The sequence below is a fragment of the Salvelinus sp. IW2-2015 genome, unplaced genomic scaffold, assembly GCF_002910315.2.
Source record: "Salvelinus sp. IW2-2015 unplaced genomic scaffold, ASM291031v2 Un_scaffold7955, whole genome shotgun sequence".
In the NCBI taxonomy this organism is placed as follows: Eukaryota; Metazoa; Chordata; class Actinopteri; order Salmoniformes; family Salmonidae; genus Salvelinus; species Salvelinus sp. IW2-2015.
Window position 1 is genome coordinate 1 of NW_019949215.1, and position 11,828 is coordinate 11,828.

General features: G+C 42.0%; 3 protein-coding genes across 3 annotated transcripts; 2 read left to right on the forward strand and 1 right to left on the reverse strand.

Moving 5' to 3' along the window:
* Positions 1-1,502: 1,502 nt before the first annotated feature.
* LOC112079428 (ADP-ribosylation factor-like protein 16) lies at positions 1,503-3,376 on the reverse strand. Its single transcript, XM_070442332.1, is given in 5 exon segments — positions 1,503-1,547; positions 1,549-1,629; positions 2,756-2,872; positions 2,984-3,040; positions 3,260-3,376. Coding segments are annotated over 5 exon segments (333 nt in total). The 5' UTR covers positions 3,293-3,376.
* Positions 3,377-3,617: 241 nt separating this feature from the next.
* Positions 3,618-11,529, forward strand: LOC112079429 (ketosamine-3-kinase-like). The gene is given in 12 exon segments (XM_024145390.2): positions 3,618-3,962; positions 4,590-4,741; positions 5,128-5,215; positions 6,060-6,134; positions 6,430-6,539; positions 6,891-6,903; positions 7,950-7,988; positions 7,990-8,014; positions 8,017-8,061; positions 8,064-8,162; positions 8,165-8,304; positions 11,122-11,529. Coding segments are annotated over 11 exon segments (912 nt in total). The 5' UTR covers positions 3,618-3,821; the 3' UTR covers positions 8,290-8,304; positions 11,122-11,529.
* LOC112079430 (tubulin-specific chaperone D) lies at positions 9,504-11,196 on the forward strand. The gene is made up of 5 exons (XM_024145391.2): positions 9,504-9,630; positions 9,949-10,141; positions 10,352-10,402; positions 10,545-10,633; positions 11,122-11,196. Exons 2-5 carry the CDS (start codon positions 9,958-9,960, stop codon positions 11,194-11,196), a joined length of 399 nt encoding a protein of 132 aa, XP_024001159.2. The 5' UTR covers positions 9,504-9,630; positions 9,949-9,957.
* Positions 11,530-11,828: the final 299 nt, after the last annotated feature.

The following is an 11,828-nucleotide window of genomic DNA, read 5'->3' on the forward strand; positions in this document are numbered from 1 at the left end:
GCTGTTAACCCTCAATATGAAGTCCAAAGAGTTGTCACTGCCAGTGAAGCAAGCCATCATTAGGCTGAATAATCCAAACAAACCCATCAGAGAGAAAGCAAAAACATTCGGTGTGGCCAAATCAACTATTTGGTACATTCTTAAAAAGAAAGAATGTACTGTTGAGCTCAGGAACACCAAAAGGCCCGGAAGACCACGGAAAACAACTGTGGTGGATGACAGAAGAATTCTTTCCCTGGTAAAGAAAAAAGCCCTTCACAACAGTTGACCAGACGAAGAACACCCTCCAGGAGGTATGCGTATCTGTGTCAAAGTCAACATTCAACAGAAGACTTCACCAGAGTAAATACAGACGGTTTGTCACAAGATGTAAACCATTGGTAAGCCTCAAAACAGGAAGACCAGATTAGAGTTGGCCAAAGAACATCTAAAAAGCCTGTACAGTTCTGGAACAACATCCATCGGACAGATGAGACAAAGATCAACTAGTACCAGAATGATGAGAAGAGAAGAGTATGGAGAAGGGAAGGAACTGCTCATGATCCGAAGAATACCACCTCATCTGTGAAGCATGGTGGGGGTAGTGTTATGGCGTGGGCATGTATGGCTGCTAATGGAACTTGTTCCCTTGTATTTATTGATGATGTGACTGCTGACAAAAGCAGCAGGATGAATTCTGAAGGGTTTAGGGCTATATTATCTGCCCAGATTCAGCCAAATGCTTTAAAACTCATTGGACGGTGCTTCACAGTGCAGATGGACAATGACCCGAAGCACACTGCGAAAGCAACACAATACTTTAGTAAGGCAAAGAAGAGGAATGTTCTGCAATGGCCAACTCAATCACCTGACCTGAATCAAATTGAGAATGTATTTCACTTGCTGAAGGCAAAACATCCCAAGAACGAGCAGGAAGTGAAGACAGCTGCAGTAAAGGCCTGGCAGAGCATCACCAGGGAAGAAACCCAGCATCTGGTGATGTCTATCGCGGTTCTTCCAGGCGACTCGGGCAGTTCATTGACGGAGGTTTTGCAACCAAGTATTAAAACTCACAATTTAATTGATGATTGTTACATTGTCCAATTACTTTTGAGCCCCTAAAATGAGCCCCATATATAAAAAGTGCTAAAATTCCTACACCGTTTACCTGATTTGGAGGTAAATACCCTCAAATTAAAGTTGAGTCTCCACTTTTCAGCTCATATAGATTGTTTCCTTTCAAATCCATTGTGGTGGCGTACAGAGCCAAAATGATTAACTTTGTTCAATGTCCAAATATTTATGGACCTGACTGTACGTCTGGTTCGTAGCCAGCAGTCTGTCAGTAAGGTGCAATGTTGCAAAAACATTCAGATACAACTGTATTGTGCTGAACAAACCTGATTGTCATGTGAGAGATAAGGATCATGTCACATCTATTCATTACATTTCTATCTGAATGTTTAGTCTCAAAAACCCACTGTGATCTTGGCCAGAGAATGTGTGAGTGTGTAGTGTGTTTACTACAGGACCTCTTGTGTGAAGAGAACCAGGACAGAGGCTGTGTGGGAGAGGTTCAGCAGAGAGGACAGACAGGAGCTGGATACAGACGACGACGACCTGGGTGGTGTTAGCAGAGTCCACCATGAACTATATAGAGGACAAACACAATGATTTGATTTTAAACATTTCATGCCTGCAGTCGACAAGCCTGAAATTATGCAGAATGCACAGTGATGATCTCCCAGTTTATGTGGACTGATGGTCTACCTGTCCTGCAGTGATATTAGCCTGTTCATACTCTGGTTGATCTCCCAGTTTAGTGGGCTGATGGTCTACCGTGTCCTGCAGTGATATTAGCCTGTTCATACCTCTGGTTGATCTCCCAGTTTAGTGGGCTGATGGTCTACCGAGTCCTGCATGTGATATTTAGCCTGTTCATACCTCTGGTTGGATCCCCAGTTTAGTGGGCTGATGGTCTACCATGTCCTGCAGTGATATTAGCCGTGTTCATACCTCTGGTTGATCTCCCAGTTAGTGGGTGATGGTCTAGCTGTGTCCTGCAGTTGATATTAGCCTGTTTCATACCTCTGGTTGATCTCCCAGTTTAGTGGGCTGATGGTCTACCGTGTCCTGCAGTGATATTAGCCTGTTCATACCTCTGGTTGATCTCTATTTCTGATCAGAGGAGCTTTGCTTATTAATCACATAGAAATATTGACTATTTTTGGATTAAACTTTACCATCGATGGAATATGTGTACAAAGTATTATTGAGGTTACTCTAAACATTTACAAGGAATTATTTCCAAATTGAGAGGAACGTCTTCCTGTATAGAAGTCATTACGTGGTTCTCATGCTGCTGCCATCTTGGACTAGGGCTCTCTTGCTAAAGACATTTGATCTCAATTGGACAAACCTGAATGCGTAAAGGTTTAATTGATCAAATGTCTATGGACAATAAGAGAGGAGTATTGACCCACCCCAGCTCGCTCACAGTCACCCTCTTCTTCTTCAGGGTAGATATATTAACTCAACTTTTTTATTTAACATTTATTTAACTAGGCAAGTCAGTTAAGAACAAATTCTTATTTACAATGACAGCCTACCCCGGCCAAACCCAGACGATGCTGGGCCAATTGTGCGCCGCCTTATGGGACTCCTAATCACGGCCGGATGTGATACATCCTGGATTCTCACCAGGGACTGTAGTGCCTTAGACAGCTGCGCTACTCGGGGAGACTTATACACTGTATGGATGTGGTTCTGGACTCACGATGACAGAGGAGCAGTCCGTATAGTAACTGGGCCAGATAGGACCCATACAGCCTCCCAGCTCTCTCACAGTCACCCTCTTCCTCTTCAGAGTCAGGTCTGTCAGGTTGGTGCCCACCTGGAACAGAGGGAGACATAATGGTAGTCTAGAAAACCCCCTTTCTGTTTAAAACACTCTCAAATGGTGACAGACACAACAATCACTGTGGTGAATACCGAATGGACTCACCGTAGGTAGAGTAACAGGGGGTTCCCCTAAATCAGTTGTGCCATCTCTCACACTGAGCTGTGAATAGTCTGTTAAGGGTAAATAAATAGACACTGTGGCATGGACATGTACTCTGAAGATACATATTGGAGTGAGACATGCGCTGCTTCGCCTCAATAGTCTCCTCTCCTACATCTTCATTTGCACTGATATTAAACACAGAATAGGTGAGAAGAAGAATATGGTGGATGTGTATTGGAAACTCATCAGATTCCAAGCAGATGAAGGAGAGGATACGAGGAAAGGAAGCCACTGGTTATTGAGACGCATCCATGGTCATAATTGCTAGCTAGCAAACGTTAGCTTATTATCTTATTTGCTTGCTAAATCAATCTCAATGCTGGATAGTTTGAAAGGATATTCTGTAAACGTTTCAAGAGAAGAGTTTTTCCAACACCGGTTGCACCGAGCAGCAAACACATTTCGTATAAACCAACAAAGACTTGATCCGTATCAAACTTGTCGAGACTAGTTAGCTAGCAAGCAAGCCTCTCCAGCTTACTTTGACACCACGGCGACGCTCATATGATCAACTTTAGTTGCTATGTTTGCACAAATAAGAAACAAATCTTTGCTGCAAATCCAATTTCTCATGACTTATAGCATCACCGACCGACCCGGAACCAAAACATTGAATCACTTCCTTTCCTTTGAAAACAAGCCACGCCTTCTTCCACCCAGTTGTCAAAACATAAACAGACAGCTACATGAGTGGGAGTCAACCCTAAAGAAGTTTGGGAGTCAAACAAGAATAATACGTTATTCTTCGAGCGTTTGGAGAGCATCTTGGAGAACAGCCATGGAAGCTCAGCTAAAGAAGGAGCTGGGAACCTCCATGCTGAAGTCAACTGGCCATTCTGGAGGAGGTTGTATCAGCCAGGGACAGAGCTTTGATACTGACCACGGGAGAGTGTTTGTCAAGATCAACCACAAGAGTCAGGTTCTTCATTTACTTCATTACTAATTCCATACTGCATGCCTTTACATTGACTTATGAAGTACTGTAAAATAGTAGCCTAATAAGGATAATTTGTTAGGAATATCAAACAATATTTTGTTGCAGGCTATTTGGCTACACGCTATTCAAATGAATTACAGTAGTCAGCACTCTGAGAGCAAAGGATTAGGATTCACAATAGAGCATCCAGTCATGTGATGGCCAAATCAGAGCGCTGTTGTTGTGCACAGAGCTGGAGGGTTTTATGGGATGGGCAGTCATAATCCTGACCTCTGAAAAGTCATGAACTGCCTTCTCTGAAGGCTGCTAGACTACTTCCATGGTAGGTGTAGTGCAGTGGAGGCTGCTGAAGGGAGGACGGCTCATAATAATGGCCGGAATGAGGTTAATGGAATGGCATCAAATGTATATACCATGCGTTTGATAGCATTCCATTCACTCCATTCCAGCCATTAAACTCCATTTCAGCCATTATTATGAGCCGTCCTCCCCCCAGCAGCCTCCACTGGTGTCATCACTTTTTCTGTACAATACATTTCATYACAAAGGTATGGTGTAATTCCTTGGTCAATGTCATGATGATCATCACGTCTTATCCTCGTCCCCCAGGCGAAGCGTATGTTTGATGGGGAGTTGGCTAGCTTGGAAGCGATCGTCATGACAGACACAGTGAAAGTCCCCAAGCCTGTCAAGGTGATAGAGCTGGATACAGGAGGGGCTGTGCTAGTCATGGAACATGTTGACATGAGTGGTCTCAGCAGGTAAGAGAATCTCCTCATACACTGTATAATACACGTCTTTGACCTTTATCTTCTTCTTCCTTTATATTCTTCTTCTTCTTCTTCTTCTTTATTTATCTTCTTCTTTCTTTATCTTCTTCTTTCTTTATCTTCTTCTTCTTTATCTTCATCTTCTTTCTTTATCTTCATCTTCTTTCTTTATCTTCTTCTTTCTTTATCTTCTTCTTTCATTGTCTTCTTCTTCTTTCTTTATCTTCTTCTTCTTTCATTGTCTTCTTCTTCTTTCTTTATCTTCTTCTTCTATTTCCTGTTCTTCTTCTTCTGTATGCATTCGTTAAGTATTATTGTTATGTCTTACTTTATTGTGATGATTGAGTGTGTTAATGATGATCTGATTGATTCCCCAGGCACTCTAAGCAGCTGGGAGAGCGTCTGGCTGATCTGCACCTACACAACCAGAGACAAAGGGACAGACAGGAACAGCAGACATTGAACGTGTAACTCACCTAGTCATTGATTGAGTGATTGATTGATTTTGTGGTAACAATTCGTACAGCTTTAAAACAGTTTAAAAGTCTAGCTTTCTCACATATACAACATCAGACTACTGCATGCCTTCACTCACCACTCTATTAAAATGGAAATGGAAAAAGGAGCTGATGTTCCTGTCATTTAATTAACAGGAAAAGGAGCTGATGTTCCTGTCACTTAAATGTAACAGGAAAAGGAGCTGATGTTCCTGTCATTTTCACAGGAAAGGAGCTGATGTTCCTGTCATTTTAACAGGAAAAGGAGCTGATGTTCCTGTCTTTTAAATGTAAACAGGAAAAGGACTGATGTCCTGTCATTAACTTATAACACAGGAAAAGGAGCTGATGTTTCCTGTCATTTTAACAGGAAAAGGAGCTGATGTTCCTGTCATTTTAACAGGAAAGGAGCTGATTTTCTGTCATTTTAACAGGAAAAGGAGCTGATGTTCCTGTATTTTAACAGGAAAAGAGCTGATTTGTCATTTTACAGGAAAAGGAGCTGATGTTCCTGTCATTTTAACAGGAAAAGGAGCTGATGTTCCTGTCATTTTCACAGGAAAAGAGCTGATTTCCTGTCATTTTAACAGAAAAGGAGCTGATGTTCCTGTCATTTTCACAGGAAAAGGAGCTGATGTTCCTGTCATTTTAACAGAAAAAGGACTGATGTTTCCTGTCATTTTAACAGGAAAAGGAGCTGATGTTCCTGTCATTTTCACAGGAAAAGGACCTGATGTTCCTGTCATTTAAATGTACACAGAAAAGGCTGATGTTCCTGTTTTTGAAAAGGACTGATGTCTGTCATTTCACAGGAAAAAGGAGCTGATGTTCCTGTCATTGACCAGTTTGGGTTCCAGGTTCCCACTTGCTGTGGATACCTCCCTCAGGTGAGCTACTATGCAACAGATCATCTGATATTGGGAGACACAACTAGATTTCCACCTTTCCCACTAGTGAATACGAGACTGGAATATGTGGTAACGTGGGATTTAAACTGTATGCTATAATCTAAATAAAGATAGTTCCACACTCTAATATACAGTTTCCAAGTCATTTATTGGTTAACCACCAACGTCTCTGTGCCTTACAACATGGGATTTAAAGACCAACTGGATGAGAAACCTGCCTATTTTATTTATCAGAGTTCCACTTTCTAACCTCTCTTTGTCTCTCTCTCATCAGGAGAATGAGTGGCAGAGTGACTGGGTGACATTCTACTCTCAGCACAGACTACAGCACCAACTCAACATGGTGGAGAAGTCTTATGGAGACAGAGAGGCCAGGGAACTATGGTCCAGCTACAGGTACTATAAAAGGTAACTACGGGACATGGTCCCAGCTCAGGTAACTATGAAACTAGGTAACTACAGGGAACTATGGTCCCAGCTACAGTAACTATGTAACTAGGTAATAAGGTAGTCCAGTCAGGAACTATGACTAGTAATACAGGGAACTAGATCCCAGCTACAGGTAACTATGTAACTAGGTAACTACAGGGAATATGGTCCCAGCCACAGGTAAAATATAACTAGGTAACTACAGGAAACGATGGTCCCAGCTACAGGTATAACATAGGTAACTACAGGGAACTATGGTCCCAGCTACAGGTATACTATATAACTAGGTAACTACAGGGAGCTAAGGTCCCAGCTACAGGTACAATATAACTAGGTAACTACAGGGACTAATGGTCCAGCTACAGGTAACTATATAACTAGGTAACTACAGGGAACTATGGTCCCAGCAGGTACATAAACTAGGTAACTAAGGAACTATGGTCCAGCTACAGGTATAACAGGTAACTACAGGGAACTATGGTCCAGCTACAGGTAACTATATAACTAGGTAACTACAGGAAAAATGGTCCCAGCTACAGGTACATATAACTAGGTACTACAGGGAACTATGGTCCAGCTACAGGTAACTATATAACTAGGTAACTACGGGAACTATGGTCCAAGCTACAGGTAACATATAACTAGGTAACTACAGGGAACTATGTCCCAGCTACAGGTAACATAATAACTAGGTAACTACAGGGAACTATGGTCCCAGCTACAGGTAACAATAACTAGGTAACTACAGGGAACTATGGTCCCAGCTACAGGTAACTAATTATAGGACTAGGTAACTACAGGTAACTATGGTCCCAGCTACAGGTAACAATATAACTAGGTAACTACAGGAACTATGGTCCAAGCTACAGGTAACAATATAACTAGGTAACTACAGGGAACTATGGTCCAGCTACAGGTATAATATATAACTAGGTACTACAGGTAACTATGGTCCCAGCTACAGGTAACAATATAACTAGGTAACTACAGGGAACTATGGTCCCAGCTACAGGTAACTAATAATAACTAGGTAACTACAGGAACTATGGTCCCAGCTACAGGTAATACAAACTATAAACTAGGTAACTACAGGTAACTATAGGTCCAGCATTACAGGTAAATATAACTAATTAACTAGGTAACTACAGGTAACTATGGTCCAAGCTACAGGTAACAATATAACTAGGTAACTACAGGGAACTGTTAAAACAATAACACAGACTACAGCACCAGCTCCATAAGGTCTATCTATCATCATCTTCCCAATCCCAAACCAAGCTCTTACTCCTATACCTTATGTACTTTTTGTGATCCGAGAGGACTTTATGGGTGATTGATCTTCTGTCTGATATCTCCTCTCCTTAGCTGAAAATCCCTCAGCTGTTTACCGACATCGAGGTGTTCTCCCGCCCTGCTTCACGGGGACCTGTGGGGGGAAACGTAGCAGAGTGTTCCGACGGCCCTGTAATTTTCGACCCCCCTCCTTCTATGGCCACGCTGAGTATGAGCTGGGCATCGCCGGGATGTTCGGAGGGTTCAGCGACTCCTTCTACGCGTGGTATCACGACAAGATCCCCAAGCCCCGGGGTTTGAGAAGAGGAATCAGCTGTATCAACTCTTCCACTATCTGAACCACTGGAATCACTTTGGTGGAGGATACAGAGGGTCCTCACTGAGGATCATGAAGGATCTGGTCAAATACTGACCACTGATCATATATGTACAGTAGCATAATGTACAACTACACTACCCATAATGTCTGTAAAACATAGACACAGAATCACACTGACCAGCTTGAATGACCTCACAAAGTCTTACACTACAGCCTAGTCTTCCATCCAGAAGGGAACAAATCAATTTGGGGTGAAAATATTAGTTATTTTCGAAAAATCTTTTAACTCGAAAAGCAAGAAACAAGAAACTATGATGCTATGGTATAGAAAGAGATTCCACGAAACCATTCCATATCCCTCTTTATCTTTAATGCTTGAGAAATCTTTTTTTTTTGTTGTTAACATTCCCAGCTGTTTGAAAGCAGAAGTGATTTTAATGCTATAGTGTAAGACTAAACATAGGTATTGCACTGCCGTTTGCTTAAATAAACAACGCAGCAAGCAAGGTTATGATCTGTTTGTGTTGTAACAATTAGCTTTGTTAAAAGCTGTGTTAATACTAAGAATAAATGCTAAAAAAGTACATGACTTCCTGTCGTGACCAACACTACACTACGGTTTGAATACCTCAATAAGGACAATAACCTAATAAAGGGCATAACACTGAGTTTACAAACCACTAGGAACACCTTCCTAATATTGAGTTGCACCCCTTTTGCCCCAGGACAGCCTCAATCTTCAGGCCACGGACTCTACAAGGTGTCAAATGTGTTCCACAGGGATGCTGGCCATGTGACTCCAATGCTTCCCACAGTTGTGTCAAGTTGGATGTCCTTTGGTGGTGGACCATTCTTGATACACACAGGAAACTGTTGGGCTTGAAAACCCAGCAGCGATGCAGTCCTTGACACAAACCGGTGCACCTGTACCTACTACCAACCCTTTCAAAGGCACTTAATTGTCTTGCCATCACCCTCTGAATGGCACACATACACAATCCATGACTCAATTGTCTCAATGCTTAAAACCTTTTTTTTTACCTGTCTCCTCTCCTTTATCTACACTGATTCAAGTGGATTAACACGTGCTATCAATAAAGGATCATTGCTTTCACCTGGATTCACCTGGTCAGTCTATGTTATGGAAAGAGCAGGTGTTGTTAATGTTTTGTCATTCAGTGTATTTTTGTTTCTATTTTCATAATATACATGAGGTGAGATAATTTCCACCTCTGAATATGTCTGATGCGTGAACCTCTTTGGTGTGGCGCGTCCCTCATTAACGAAACGCTTTTTTGTCCCCAATCGCATAACGTACTGTGAGGTGTACAAACGTGCAAACTTCACAACAGATAACATACTGCGCCACTGGTTGATCATCATTATCTGAAGTTATAATAATACATTTCCCGGACAGAATTTTCACAGCTACAGGTATGAATTCATAAGCCTACGATAACCAAATGTATGAGCTGTGTGTTTTCACTGATCACTCAAATTCTGTTTGATTTCTGTTGCCACTTGCCAACCAACAGTACTAGCTAGTTAGCTAGCATCATTGGCTAGTATCGGCATGAATAGAACCCAAATCATTGACACACCCATGCTAGAAGTCACACGGTTCTCATCTAGCTATCAAAACTTCAAGGCAAGCTAGCTGCACTTGCTAGCTATTATGTAGACGTGTGTTTATTAAGCATTGGACAGTAGACATGCATATAACAAAGTGCATGAAATGTACCGGTCACCTAGGCAAGTATAATGGCCCAGACCGACATGGATTCCGGGGAGGATGGAGGCGGCGGCGGGGAGCCCGAGGTGATCGCTAAAGCCAGTGTCTTGGGAGGTTTTACCGAGGGCACTGAGATTCGAGCCCTGATCTCCAGCTTACCAGTTGTTCACGAGAACATCGTGACAYTGGAGTCAGCCATMGAGAGGTTTCTCGGTGAGATTCATACTCTACATGTTTAGTCTGTTGTTGTTGTGGCCAACTTGATCCAGTCTTGCATGGAACAGTCTGTGGGCTTTAGGCCTAAATGCGTGTACTAAGTACATACATAAGTCTTAATACATTCATAACTTAGACATACCACAATCATAAGCAGTGAAAGAAAAGTCAACAACTTTATGTTGACCAGTTCTTTTTTTTCTACAGTGATAATGGACCGTTATCAGGAGCAGCCCCATCTTCTGGATCCACATCTGGGTAACAACACAACACACACACACACACAGCACATCACAACACAACACACACACACAGCACATCACATGCTATTCTGCTTTAGTGAAACATGGGCTTGTTAGGATAGCATGATGATGACAGTGTTTCTTTCCTGTGACCACAGAGTGGATGTTGAACCTGCTGTTGGAGCTCATCAGGAGTGAACAGTCTCNGCCTAGTCTTCCATCCAGAAGGGAACAAATCAATTTTGGGGTGAAAATATTAGTTATTTCGAAAAATCTTTTAACTCGAAAAGCAAGAAACAAGACAACTATGATGCTATGGTATAGAAGAGAGATTCCACGAAACCCATTCCATATCCCTCTTTATCTTTAAATGCTTGAGAAATCTTTTTTTTTTTTTGTTAACATTCCCCAGCTGTTTGAAAGCAGAAGTGATTTTAATGCTATAGTGTAAGACTAAACATAGGGTATTGCACTGCCGTTTGCTTAAATAAACAACGCAGCAAGCAAGGTTATGATCTGTTTGTGTTGTAACAATTAGCTTTGTTAAAAGCTGTGTTAATACTAAGAATACAATGCTAAATAAAGTACATGACTTCCTGTATCGTGACCAACACTACACTACGGTTTGAATACCTCAATAAGGACAATAACCTAATAAAGGGCACTATACACTGAGTTTACAAACCACTAGGAACACCTTCCTAATATTGAGTTGCACCCCTCTTTTGCCCCCAGGACAGCCTCAATTCTTCAGGCCACGGACTCTACAAGGTGTCAAATGTGTTCCACAGGGATGCTGGGCCATGTTGACTCCAATGCTTCCCACAGTTGTGTCAAGTTGGATGTCCTTTGGGTGGTGGACCATTCTTGATACACACAGGAAACTGTTGGGCTTGGAAAACCCAGCAGCGATGCAGTCCTTGACACAAACCGGTGCACCTGATACCTACTACCATACCCCTTTCAAAGGCACTTACATTTGTCTTGCCCATTCACCCTCTGAATGGCACACATACACAATCCATGACTCAATTGTCTCAATGCTTAAAACCTTTTTTTTTACCTGTCTCCTCTCCTTTATCTACACTGATTCAAGTGGATTTAACACGTGCTATCAATAAAGGATCATTGCTTTCACCTGGATTCACCTGGTCAGTCTATGTTATGGAAAGAGCAGGTGTTGTTAATGTTTTGTTCATTCAGTGTATTTTTGTTTCTATTTTCATAATATACATGAGGTGAGATAATATTTCCACCTCTGAATATGTCTGATGCGTGAACCTCTTTGGTGTGGCGCGTCCCTCATTAACGAAACGCTTTTTTGTCCCCAATCGCATAACGTACTGTAGGGTGTACAAACGTGCAAACTTCACAACAGATAACATACCTCGGCCACTGCGTGATCATCATTATCTGAAGTTATAATAATACATTTCCCGGAC